This window comes from Dromaius novaehollandiae, chromosome 23 (genome assembly GCF_036370855.1).
Source record: "Dromaius novaehollandiae isolate bDroNov1 chromosome 23, bDroNov1.hap1, whole genome shotgun sequence".
In the NCBI taxonomy this organism is placed as follows: Eukaryota; Metazoa; Chordata; class Aves; order Casuariiformes; family Dromaiidae; genus Dromaius; species Dromaius novaehollandiae.
Window position 1 is genome coordinate 7,491,933 of NC_088120.1, and position 13,084 is coordinate 7,505,016.

General features: G+C 53.1%; 1 protein-coding gene across 9 annotated transcripts in view; it reads right to left on the minus strand.

Annotated features, from left to right (window-relative positions):
* The window catches only part of RPS6KA1 (ribosomal protein S6 kinase A1), a 42,306-nt gene extending 35,410 nt beyond the window's left edge, over nt 1-6,896 (minus strand). For 4 of the 9 annotated variants that reach the window (XM_064525031.1, XM_064525029.1, XM_064525030.1 and 1 more), the window contains exon 1: nt 5,262-5,424. In XM_064525031.1, the coding sequence (XP_064381101.1) occupies nt 5,262-5,324 (63 nt within the window). In that variant the 5' untranslated portion in view covers nt 5,325-5,424. Of the gene's footprint in view, nt 1-5,261; nt 5,426-6,432 lie in introns of those variants that run through there. The other 5 variants (XM_064525026.1, XM_026098102.2, XM_026098099.2 and 2 more) reach the window with 5 other exon arrangements.
* Nucleotides 6,897-13,084: the final 6,188 nt, after the last annotated feature.

A 13,084-nucleotide genomic window follows, 5' to 3' on the forward strand; every position in this document is an offset into this window, starting at 1 on the left:
AGCAGGAGCAAAGGTGGGTGAGATTTGCTTAGATACAGATACTCAGAGCACGATAAGCATGCACAAAAGCTTTTCTGCAGACTGCGGAGAGAAACAAGGGCAAGAAGATTTTGCTTTGATGTCGATTCACACTATAGTCTCAGGCTGCAAAAATTCATGGAAGTCCTCACGTTCTTTGAAAAAAATCAAAGCAAAGTTATTCACTTGTCTTTTGCTTTTATGGCCCAAGAGAAGAGATGCAATGCAGTTATAGTTCAGCTTCAGATTCTTAGTTCAGTGTCTGGGTTTTACAACCTTTCAAGAGTTTAACAGAAAGAAGGCCAGCTCCTTCCTGGAAAAAGCAAGGAGACTTCAGTCTGACACGTCTTAGGAGTATGCTACCCTCTTCTACACTTTGGGCTACATTTATTTTACTTCCTTTTAACACAAAGCAAGAGAAAACTTGCATTTGTTAATCTTCAGAGAGCTTTCGGAGCCACTGGGAAAACCTGATGCTAATGCCTCAGCAGGTTTCTACCCCATTCAAATGGTGCTTCCAGGTTTACGTCCTTCTGTTTTCCATAGGAGGGTCATCGCTCCCATTTTTAAACTGCTTGGGTACCAGCTCGCAGCTAATTTCTAATAAAGGGTGTAGCACAGAAGAGCCAAAAGACTCATTTCTGTACAAGTTTAGCCTTCAGATGCTCCAAATCCACAGCCAATAGCCCAAAGTCTCCCTGTATCTCCATACTTAGGCCTCCCTCCGCCCATTGCAACTCAAGGTGTGCTGCCTGCAGCACATCACAGAACGGCTTAATTCCACCACAACACACAGCACCGCGGCACCAGCTGAGCAGAGGAAGACCTGCCTCTTAGACTGATCCTAGCCCTGCTGTATTTCTATTGATCTGGACCCATTCTGCGCTCCACAAACCGCCCTTGTACCAACTGCAGCGGGTTTTAAGTTCCTACATATTTTCAGCCAGTGGCTGAAAAAAGTAACAGCACTGCCATGCAAGCCGAGTTCTTCCAGAGCAACACAGCCCTGATGTTTACACAAAGCTGTTGGTGCCATTAGCATAAAAAATATCTAAGAAGTGAAGTAAGATGTTGTGTTTATGTATATCCTCCACAAAGAGGGGGGAGACGTGCTCGAGATAGCCGGACTTGGAAACAGGCTCATGTTTACTGGCTCAGCTGTCACTGATCAACAATTCATAAGTTGCTGCTAATCAAAACCATAACTCTGGGAGGGCTGTTTATGTCTAAAACAGCTCATGTCCCACAAGAAGCAGAATTTCCATGTCAAACGGGGAAGCGGAGCCCGGCTCACGGTCTGGAGAACAGATCCACCCGGCCCGTGTCAGGAGAGGGGATGAGCTGAAGCGTGGGACAAGCTCCTCCAGTCCCTCGGGAAGATCAGCACGTGGCGAATGAATGCAGGGTCTGCTCAACCCTCAGCTTCAGGGCGAAGCTGGGAGACACCAGCTGCCACCCCCGGACCTGCCAGACTTCTCCAGATGAAAGACACCAGCAGAACAAGGTCTCGGAGCAGAGCGGGGAGCGAGGCAGCGGGGACTTGCCCTTTCGGTCACTCATTCAGCAGCTTTCCTCCGCTTCATCCCACCAACTCCTGCTGCAACCGTCACTTTCTCAAGCTGGTGCAGGACAGATTTGTAAAGAGAGAACTGCAGTATTTAGAGCCAAATGCTCTCCTTCCACTCCAGAGGGAAAATGGAGTATTTATTCCCTGATATGGGATTCAAGAGCCATTCGTAAACCTCCAGGATGGAAATACGCTCACGACAGAGCCATCGCCTCACAAAACAGCTATTCACCGTGTTAGAAGTGCAGCTGAAACAGTCTGTGGGTTTCTCGGTTTGATGTTTGTCTCTTTAAAATGCTTTATTTCTGTCCTCCTCCCGCATACCATGCGCAGCGTGGTAGCGAGCGCGTGTGCGTTTGCCTCCGATTGTGCCAGATACAGTCGCGCAGCACATTGTTCTCGTGGCTGGAAAGGAGTTGCCTGAACGTCCTACCCTGAAAGCGGCTCGGAGGGGCTCCCCGCGGGCCGTAACCAAGCGATACCTGCTGCAAGCATCGCCAGGCGGCCCAGCTCCTTCCCCGATGGCCACGTGGAGCGGCAGCCTGGCAGCTCGGTCACCTCTGGGGAGGTGACAGCTAAACCCCTGCGAGGCAGCGCAAAGGCCCTTCTGCACGCTTGCTGCTCTAATAAGTTTCCTTAATAGCACGCGGGAATGTATACGGGAAAACAAGAGTATTTAGTTACGTAACGGCCAGCCGAGGCTGAACTTGGAGATATTTATCTTAGGACATCTTGCTTTTTAAACCCCTTTAATTCCACCTAATCCACAGCACAGAGAGCAGTTTACACAACTGGCCACGGCTGCTGTGGTCTGGGACCAGGGCGAGGAGCACGGGAGACCGTGCACCAAGGCCCGTGCGCTATAGTTAGTGCGATCAGCACAAGTCACCCCGGATTATCGACAGCTCTGCTAAGACAGGCGGCCAGCTGCTATTTCTGGACCTCTGGGCTTTGCCTGGTCAGTGTATAACACAAGGCGGTACCCAAAGGAGCTCTTTCGCCCGGCTTCGACGGGCTGCGAAACATTCAAGCGAGGAGGAGTGGGGGGAGGCAGCCGTCACCCCGGGGCTCGTTTGACACAAGACATTTTACTGTTATTATTTCTGAAGGGGAATTTAGGGCTCTTGCCTAGTGCAGTTTGGAGAAAAGAAATAATTCTGCAAAAATAAAGATCTCCAACAAAACCACCATAGCCCAAGCAGACTGAGGAGTCGGCTGTGCCGTGCACCAGGCTCAGAGGCCAAAGTCACACAGCCTCCTCCTGCATCTTCTCATCGTTGTTTTGTGCGCGGTTCAGCTAAGATGCTTGGAAAAGATAGTTGCTCGTGAATAGCTTCTGCTCAGTAAGAGAGGACACATATATACAAGCAAAAATAATTAGCCTGAAATGGTTGGGTTTGTGGTAATCCCACGTCATTACGTTGCTGTATGTTTGGGTAACAAGACAAGAGTTTAAAGAAAAGCATGGCCTAGATGACACTCTCCATCGCTATGGCGATGAAGTCACCCAGCTCGGCTCTGTCACTGGTTCTCTGCCCCAGCCGGATTTCTCGACTGCCTAAGCAATATTCTGAATGAGAGAAGCATGAGAGAGAACAGGGAAAAATAAAACCCATGAGGAAACTAGCTCAGTCCCCAGGACCGGGGTGGATCCACTTCTCTCCCGCGATGGATTAGTCCTCACTCCCGCTGCCACCCACTCCCATGCATTTTCCGCGGAGCAGCTCCAAGCCGAGCTCCGGCGGGCCAGGACGGCGGGTGCCAGCTGTGAGCAGGCCCCGGGATCAGACCGCCAGCGCTCCTGCGGGGCAGTGGAAAAACCCCAAACCTCCGGGCGAGAGGCCCGATGCCTCCGCCGGCGCGGTGGCAGCACCGCCGCTCCGTGACTCAGAAAGCAAAGGTACGAGGAAGCCGGGTTAAGCCCCGGTGGCAGCGAGCCCAGGGCAATTTACGTAACTGACATTCCAGAAACGTCTCCACCTTGCCCAGGAGAGGCTAAAACCTTCCCACCGGGCCCCTACCCTCGGCAGCTTTTACCTGGCGAGGTGCAGAAACCCCCCGAGCCCAGGTGCCTCTCTGCAGCCTGCAGATTCGCTGCTGCAGCTGAAGGAACATGCTGGTGCGGCAACCGCAGCCAGGTCTGGAGGCCAAGAGCATCCATGCTGCTTTCCTCCTCGGAGCAAGAGCACGGACCTGCTCACCCCAGACCGGGGGGGACAAATCGCTAGCGTCCCGCCCACCGCAGCGACGCGGCCCTCCGAGGCTTGAAGAAAGCGATTTTTGGAAATGCCGCACGCAAACGGCTGCCAGCCCTGGAGCTGACCTAGGGCCCTGGCCAAGGTGAGACGGGGAAGGGGACACCCGAGAGGCAGAACCCCAAGTTTCGGTTCACAATGAACACATCGGTTACTAGTGCAAGGGGGAAACCAGCAAGGACCCTGATCTTCACAGCTGACTCCAGCTGACAAATATACGGGAGCTCCCGCAGCAGCTTCCGGTCGGAGGAGATCTCGTGATGGGACACAGCCAGCTGACTGGCACCTGAAAGGCGCAGGATTAAGCCGTAAACCGATCTTGCCAGCGGCATTTGTTGCCCTGGGCGCTGGCATTGTTTTTCTCCTGTTATGAGTTTAGTTTCATCATTTAGCTTTTCAGGATAGCTTCCTATTTAGGAAAAGAGAAACTGCCGACTCGAAAAGCCCCGTCTTCCAGCTCTGAGCTGCTCCGGTGCCCCGGCTGGGCTCCGAAGGCACGACGCGGTTTCGGGAATCACAAGCCAGCCGCTGCAGGCTGAGCAACCTCCCTCCTCTCCCACCTTCGAGCACAAACACGTCCTCGTGACTCCCGCGCCGCTTCCGAGCGGACGCTCCGAGGCCGCTGCCGGCGCCTCCAGCCCAGACGCCGCGACCCCCCAGCACGTGCGGCACCTCGGGCCCAGGGAAGCCTCCAGAAGAAGCCTCGCCACGTCTGGCCGATGGAAGTCAGGCAGCCTCACCTGCTTCTGCTAGCAGACCTCTGTGTTAGCACTGCAGCAGGAGTGAAACGCTGCCTCTGCTGAAGGCAGAGATCTTTTCAGAGGCAATTTTAAATAGGAACGAGCAAATCTAACCACTCAACCGCCACAACATCGCTAGGCATGAGAGGAGGAAAGGGAGCAGGACAGGGAACACCGCATACGGCCCAAAGCAGGGGAGGCTGCTGAGTCCAGGTAAAGGGGTCGGGGCAAAATCCCCAACGCCCGTATCGTTCGTTCAGGAAAGATGCTGCTTCCAGCTTGGAGGAGACAAAGCTTAAGCAGAGGCTGCCTGAGCACGCTGCCTCAGCTGGCGGAGGAATCGCAAGGGGAAAAGCAAAGCATCCCCCAGGATAACAGGGAAGCGTGCCGGGTACCGGGGCGGGGAGCGCGGGCAGCCCTGCCCGGGCAGCGGGTCCGGGGGGAAGGATGGAGAGGGAGCCCTGGAGGGAGAGACCCGACCCGGGAGGCGTTCGCTCCCCGGTGCTCCGGCCGGGCCGGACCGGACCGGACCGGACCCTCGGCGGCCGGGCAGCCTCGGGCCCCCGCCGCTCGCGCTCCGCCCCCGCCGCCCCCCGCCCGGGGACCGGGAGGCCCCGGCCCGGCCCCGCCGCTCCTTTGTTCGGCGCCGGCCCCGCCGCGGCGGCCCGGGGCCCCGCTCACCTCCGTGTCCAGATGCACCAGCTCCATGTTGGGCCAGGGCTCGGCGAGCTGGGCGAGCGGCATGCTGCCGCCGGGCTGCCCCGCGGCGCCGGGCCGCGCTGCGCTGGCCACCGGCTCCCCGCGCTGCCCGGGCCCCGGCGGCGGGGCGGGACGGGACGGGCCGGGGCGGAGCGGGGCGGCGCGGCTCCGCCCGCCCCGGGGAGAAGGCGGGGGGGGGAGAAGGCCGGTGCCGCTACCTCGGGCCGGAGCCGGCGGATCCCCCGCCCGCACCGGGAAGAACCCCCCCCCCCCCCCCGAAGGGGGCTGCGGGGATGAACTCGGTGACAGACAGCTCGGACCGCGGCTTAAAGCGGGAAACCACCCCGGGAAAGCGGGATCCTGGGTCCCTGATGCGCCGTGAGTCGCCGCTCCGCACCGGTCGCAGCGCATCCCCCCCTTTTTCCTGTTCCCAGCAAAACACGGATCAAAAACACACCCACCTTTCCGAGGTGTTCAGAAGTCCTCAGAGGAAAAGTGCCTTAAGCACAAGTATTCATAATTCATTGCTATCCTCACTTGCTAAGCTTCTCAAATAGAGAAATGTACTCCTCACTCTTTAATACCAAAAGCCAAAGCACAGTGTTTTCATGTTTCTGTACAAAAAAAAAAAAAATTTCTAACAAATTCTTCTTAAAAGGGTGCCTCACTAAGCATCGACTTCATCCAGGCGCAGCTGGAAATATCACTTACTGAGTCCGAGTGAAGGCACGCACAGCTCTGGTTCTGCACGCCGTGGGGCACCTGCCTCCAAAAGCCAGCGCTGCCCTAAAACCGGCAGCGTGGTGAGCGCGGGAGCAGCTGAAGTAAGAGCAGAGCAGAGCAGAGCACTCCTAACACCTTCAGCTGCTCTCCACAGCACTTGAAGCTAATTTGCAAGTCCTCCTCAGAAGCTGCTTGTGAGTTGTGTCAGTGCTGTCATCTTTTTCACATGGGGGGGGGGGTACTGAGTAGAAAAAGCTCCCACAGGTCACAGTGGCTGTTTGAGTCAAGTTTGGGGACTGCTCTCTCCCACCCCGTGCTCAGAGCCCCTCTCCGTGCCACGCGTGTCGGTCTCCCACGCGAAAGCATTAAATACCCACCAGAATGGTGCCAGCAAGGTCCTGTTATACCCAATTAAACTCACGTCACTTACTGCGGGAGCGAGCCGAAGCAGATCTTGCACGGAGTTATTCATTTAGCGCCAAAGCTGTCCATAATTTCCCCTCTCGCCTGGTGCGCAGTGTGCCGTCTGGTTACGTGCATCCTCCAGCTGGTGCAGACGGAAACCTGCTTTAAATGGCATCCGTAACACGATGATGTCAGCACTGGCATCCCGTTCACCTTCTTCACTTGTTTGCAAAATTCATCGCCCTTTTTGGATTTCCTTCTGCTCCGCGGGTGCGTGTCAGATGGGGCCGGGACAGGAACGCGCAGACAGATGAGCAAAGGATGACGCTCCGCATGCTTTCTGGAAGGAGAACAAGATGAAACACTGACGCGACCTGCTCTGCTTCAGCGCTCAGCCCCTTGAAGCCGACCTTTGAACATCACATCCCAGCACCCTTGGAGATTCCCACCCAGATGGAAAAACCAAAGTGGAGTATTTAAACCATAACAAGTGACAGGCACGAAGGCCGTTTCCCATCAGCTCCCCACACAGGTGCCCCTCGGCTTCAAGGAGGGTTGTGCATGGGAGTCAGGCAAGACTGGGTGCCCAGCAGTGATCTGCAGCAGCTGAGGGGATGATCTGCATCAAGCTGGTCATTAACCCCGAGAAACCTCCGACCCCAAGGTCATGACTGTTACCCTAAACAGTGAAAAAAAAAAGTTAAAAAAATGAAATTCCTTTTGAGATATTGAAAACCACTAGGTACCCGGCTAGTCGCAGAGTGGTACAGCAACCAGGAGAAAAGCGAGGCTTAATTTTCAGGGTCGCAGTGAAAGGCTGGTGAGCAGCATCCGGAGGAGCGGTGCGAAATGCAGCATGAGGCCTGCTGGAGTTCAGCAAGGGAGGAGAAAGGAATCCACTGCTCCCCCCGCACCCCCCGGTAGGTCTGCTGGATGCAGAAAGTCCTTCATATTTCACAGCAGAAGGACAGGCAGGCTGACAGTGAGTTTGACAAAAGACAGAAGTTACAGAGCTCTATGGAGCAACGATTTCTTTAGGCTGGAAGGAACAGAGCTCGGCACCCACTTTGGTTTAAGTGCGTGGCACCTGTATCAACTCATCCTGCCCGGTTTTCATAATAAAATAGCAAATTAGAGATACTAGGGAGACCAAAAATGACTTGTGTGCGCCTATGTCCTCCATTTATGAAGCTGCTTTTATTGAAGGCTAGGAAAGAGCTTTGCTAAGGTAGCTCCACAGCATCCTCAAAATCCTCGCGGCCCCTTTGCCATAAGCTGGGTGAAAAAATGATTTTTTTGAGTTGAACGCCAAAGCCTGTTGTTTGGGTAACTGTTATGGCTAAATACAGTGATTAAAACATATATACTGGCATTCTTCTGACACAGCTGCAGGCTGGATTAAGGTTCGCAGCAGGATTTCTACATTTCCATTTAGACTGTTGCTGCCGCAGGTAAACAGATCTCCACGTTGGCTGGATGGCCCTTTCGTCATTATTACATTTGCTGAAAATTCAAAATGCTGCAGCTTTTCTTTCTTTTTTTAAATCTAATCCTCAAATATAATTGTAGATATTTTTGCCTCTGCAGTTGCCTGGCTTTTGGTTTGTCACATTTTGCTCTTCAGGGAGGCTGACAGCATTCACTAAGCCACTAAGTTATCCCCAAAGAGCCACTTCCAGAGCGGAAGTATTGAGACTCATCCTTATCCACATTACCAAATCCAATCGGGCTTTGAAGACACAGAGGTTTCCTCGTTACGTTAAAAGCTGCCTGAGTGATTCTCCACCTCACCATGCAATAACACAGCGCTCCCATGGCTCGCTGTATCCGTTCTTTTCTTTTTCCTGGAGCCAGGGAGCATCTTTCTTTAGCTGCATGCTACACTACATATAAGGAAATGCAGAAAGATTGCACGCCGGAGAATTCCCAAGCTGAGTCCCAAACGCCTGCTCCAGCTTACAGAGACAGACTGGTGTAATCTGCCTTGCGTACACACCACGACAGTCATTTAATTAGAGCTTATAGCAGCCTTCTTTGCATTTTAAAGATTCACTGATCAGCTCCTCAGTTCGTTGTTATCCCCATTACAGTCAGAGAAACCGAGTCGTGTTTTCGCCAGGTCGGCAGGCTGGGGCTCGAACTCCACGTCCTGTCTTCACGTCCCCAGCTCTCAGTCTGAGAGCTCATTTCCTTGCATCTTCTGCTTTGTTTTTCCACTGTGAAGGGAAGGATGATAGATCACCTTGTTTTGATCCCAGGGAGACATTTTTCCTTAGCACAGTGCAAACGTCACGTGGGAGATAGAAAGCAGGGGCCCTGTAAATGAGAAACTTTGGCTGCGCTGAACAGCCGATTGCTTTTTTCCTTTCGTGACGGATTTCGTTCTGCTCCTCGCCGCTCTGCGCGACTGCAGCTGCCTCCGATGCCAGCGTGCTCTGCGGCCGGTCTGGACGGCAGCCGGCACCAGCGGACACACCGGAGCAGCGGTGGGATGCAGAGCTGCTCCAGGCAGCGTGCTCATCCTCCCAAAAAGGGGTATCGGCAGGCGAAGGCCTGTTAACGGACCGGACACCTTTAACTTCTGTCCGTGCTGCCTGCGAAGGGAAGCATCGTGCTACCTCCTAGGGCCTGCTCAGCTGACCAGTCGTTGCATTCATCAAGGCACCTGGTGTGTCTGAAACTCCTTTTTTCTTTTGCACTATTTAATGCCTTTGGCCTGCTGCTTTGGCAAACCGACCGTCAGCCTGCTGGGCCCAGCCTGCTGCTCCTCCATCGCCGGGAACCATGCGGTTCCTCCGCAGACCCGTTTTTAAAATCCCCCCCCCCAGGGCTCCCGGGGGCAGCAGCCATAAGCACATGCAGCTCCAGCCAAGGAAGAGTTTTACTAACAGAGACAAGAAGTGGTTAAGCTGTTGCCTCCAGGAAACTCTCTTAATCTGGGAATTCGTCACCTCCCTCCCAGGAACGCCGGCCTGCAGGCAGGAGGGGCCTTGGGGACAGGGACCCGCCGGAGCTGCGACTGCGCCTGGGGAGGGCAGGGAGGCTGCCGAGGCAGCGAGGCCATATCTGCCGGTTGTCATGGATACAATCGCTCTGACAGTCTCCCCGATATCGGTTACCTTCCGTTTCCCGGATGCAAGTAAATGGGTGGTGGTCTGTGCTCGTTTCTGCGCGGAACAGGACGCTTGGTGTCCGGAGAGAGGGGAAATAGCCTGCTCCAAGCGCAGGCATCTCCTCTCGGCACTGCGGGAGAGTGGAGGGTGACCTGCCTTTTCAGCATTTGAACTGTGTGAGCTTGATCACGCTCCGACCAACTGCATTTGGCCGTGCTGTAACCTTCGGATATTTCCTAGGACCTCCGAGGAGCAATTTGCACGGCCCCGAGCTGCTCTGCTCAACGGGGAGCCCGGGGCAGCAGCGCCCGCGGGCAGACACGCGCCGGCAGAGCTCCTCGGGTCCCAAAGGCTCCAGTTTTCCCTTTCAAAGCAAAAACGGGAGGACAAGTGTGGCCTCAAACCACACCTGAGAAAGGCTTTTACAAAACCCAGTGTTTGCTATAAATACAAACTTTTTGGGGGGGTGTTTTTAAAGCTTCTCCGGGTTTGCAGCCCAGGTGGTGAGCTATTTCCAGTTAGCTGGCAACTTTTGCTTTTTATTAGCATGCAGCTATGTTTGTAGCTTATTTCGTTGCAGCGCTATGCGAGGGAGTGATAACATGAAAGAGAAAACTATTAGAAACTGTAAACACGGGTGAGACTGTCAGGCCTGTTTTCATTGTCCCCTCGCCAGGGAGAAAGCTGAGTAAACAGCTGCGCTAAGTACAGCCCATTTTTGTAGTTCTTTTAGGTTTAAGATCTTGTAAACAAGTGATGGGGCTTTTAAGTATACACAAATATATTTCCTCAGTTTTGTGCTACTTACGGGATAAACCCAGGCGCCCAGGTCCCAGTTTCCGCAGACAGCGTGAGGGAACCCGGCAGCAGCAAACGAAAACACACTTCAGCAGAAACCCAGCTCCAGGGGGAAGAAAATGTCATTCCACTATTCGCAGTCTCATGATGCAACCGAACAAGTCTCGTCCTGCTTAATAGAGGGCACACATGAATACCCATTCCCGATTACCCCATCACACAGCTTGGGAAGAGATCTTTCAAAATAAAGCAAGGAAACAACTTCAAAATTGGAAGTGAATTTCAGAAGTCCTGATGCTCATCTGCTTGCTTTTACTTAAAGTCCCCATGTCAAGAAAACTATTCAGTCCTTAGGAAAAAAAAATAGCAACTTTCTTTCTTTCTGATTTGTTCGAGACTGATATGCTCATGACCGGCACTGTTTTACTTCTCCTTCCTGTTACAAAACAGGGACTGCTGCGCACACCCAGCCTTGAAAAGCCACATCACAAAAATAAACAGAGAGGACACTTCCAAAATAAGAGAAGTGATCCTGTCTGGGAATTATTTTGGTATAACGACCAATAGATACTGTATTATGTAGGAAGAACAAAATACAAGCAAGATTTTCTAACGAGGTGTGGGAAAGAGGTGCCTTCATCATTTAGGGAGAGAAACGGTCTCCGACTTCTATTCCAATAGCACTTGCTGTCTGTGTTTTAGAAGATGATTAAAAGAGCCCAGCAGCACAGATATGACTCAGCTGGCTTGCAGGTACAGGTAGCAGATACATCTGCACCATGCTCAATGGTTTCCTTGTTGGGCAGCGAACAAAAGGCACAACAGGTTTAACGATGTCAGAAATACAATTACCTGGCAAAGGAAAATCTGTCAGTCCCTCATCAGCATAAAAAGAGGATTCTGGAGCTAGTGAGCTCCCAAGATACTTTGCTGTGTTGCACGTCTCTTAGGACACCCTAAAACAGTGCTGCAATGCGATGTTGATAGTTTTCTGCTCAAATATTTCCTAATACTACCCCTTTGCTCCCCCAAGGACTGAATCAATATCTGACAACAGGGCAGAGCTTGCTAACGGTGGTGGAACTTTTTGTTTCTGCTGTTTAAATTGCCCTTTTCCTCCTCTCACCTTTATGAGGAGTAAAGGAAGGGAGCTTGGAGGCTTTGCTCTTGGGCCATGCTTCTTTCCAGAAGCTGGAACAGAAATACCTCATGTTTTATGCTAGAAATCTCAGGACTGTCCAGCGGGGCCTTTTCTGGCTCTCTGAGAGGAGCGAGCTTGGTGCACTCCTCAGCGAGTTTACCTGGAGTTCCTACACCTCTGCTGATGGGGAGGAGCTACTTGATCTTTAAACAGAAAAATCCTCTTTCAAAATTACCCTCCAGTGACCACAGAGGCGCTACCAGGTTCAGCCCCAGAGTTCTGTGTTAGCAGGCTAAAACTCTGCCTGCCTGATTCGCGTGTGCTGTTGTCACTTCATCATCGGTCTCCAGAATTGCTCAGAATAGACAATTTTGGAATTGCTAAGATCAAAAGCAAGTTTACTTTTACCTTTCTTCCTCCAAACTTTGTGGACTTCTGCGTGATTGAAAGTGATCTGTTACCCAGGGGCTGCGTCTTCCCTCTCTCTGCAACTGCCAGGAGGGGAGGGCAGCGTTGCCCAAATGGCAGAGTTTTACCACGAGGGCATTTAATCAGCAGAGCCTAAATATCTTCTTTTGCAGTAAAACATGTCCCAAGATTCATATTAAAGAATTCATAAAATAAGCACATTTAAAAAAAGGGCTGCACCAAGCACTACCAGTGCTGCGGGTGTAGCGAAGAGGGTCCCACCACCACCGAGTACCCCCGTGCCTACGGGTGTTTCAGGCTCTCAACGTGCTATTAGCTAACGCTGTGTCTCGTTGAAAGGTAATGTTGATCAACAGAAATAGAAAACAGTCACTCGGCAGCTGTTTGCCAGCTCCTCTAGTATTAACGTGAGAGTCACTTTGCCAGTGGACAACGTCCCTTCTGCAAGATCACCAGCATCGCTGTCGGTACGAGCTCACCCTCTGCCAGAAGCATTTCAGGAGTGGCAGGAACAGCCATGGAAATGGCTGGGCGTAGAGAGCATCACTAGGGCCTTAGAAATTATTCAGCAGAGTAAAAGGGTTGTTGATAGGAAGCAAATTGGCCTGGCTCAAGGAACAGGGTACACCGGCACACCTGCAGCACGGGGTAGTTACCCTTCATGGTCTTGCAGGTCTTAGCACCAGTCACTGGAGAAATTCAGCATTTGCCTCCCGGTGCGAGATGGAGACGGTGTCTCAGCTGCAGACCCAGAGCGCGTGCGAGGCGGCAACGCGGCGGCGAATCCCTCTGGCGAGGGAAGCGGAGCATTGCACGAAGCCTCGCGTAACCCAGCCGCGCGAGGGAAGCGGAGCATTGCACGAAGCCTCGCGTAACCCAGCCGCGCGTGAGAACGGCTGCTGCTTAACTGCACACGAACGCAAGGAGCCTCAGTCCTGCCTTCACGTGTGCGTGGTTGTGCAATGAGCTACCTGCTCAGCGTGCAGACACCATTGCACATGCTGGGCAGGAATCCAACGCCTTTGATTTCAGAAAATAAATCACTGTGCTTTTCACTGCTCTGGTGCACAGAGGCGGCGAATGCCCAAACCCCGTGCCAAGCACGCACAGCGCGCGAGAGGACCTTGGGCTGACATTGGGCCGTTCTATCTTAAACAATCTGATTACTCATGTGTGCAAGCTAGGCACTGGGTCTA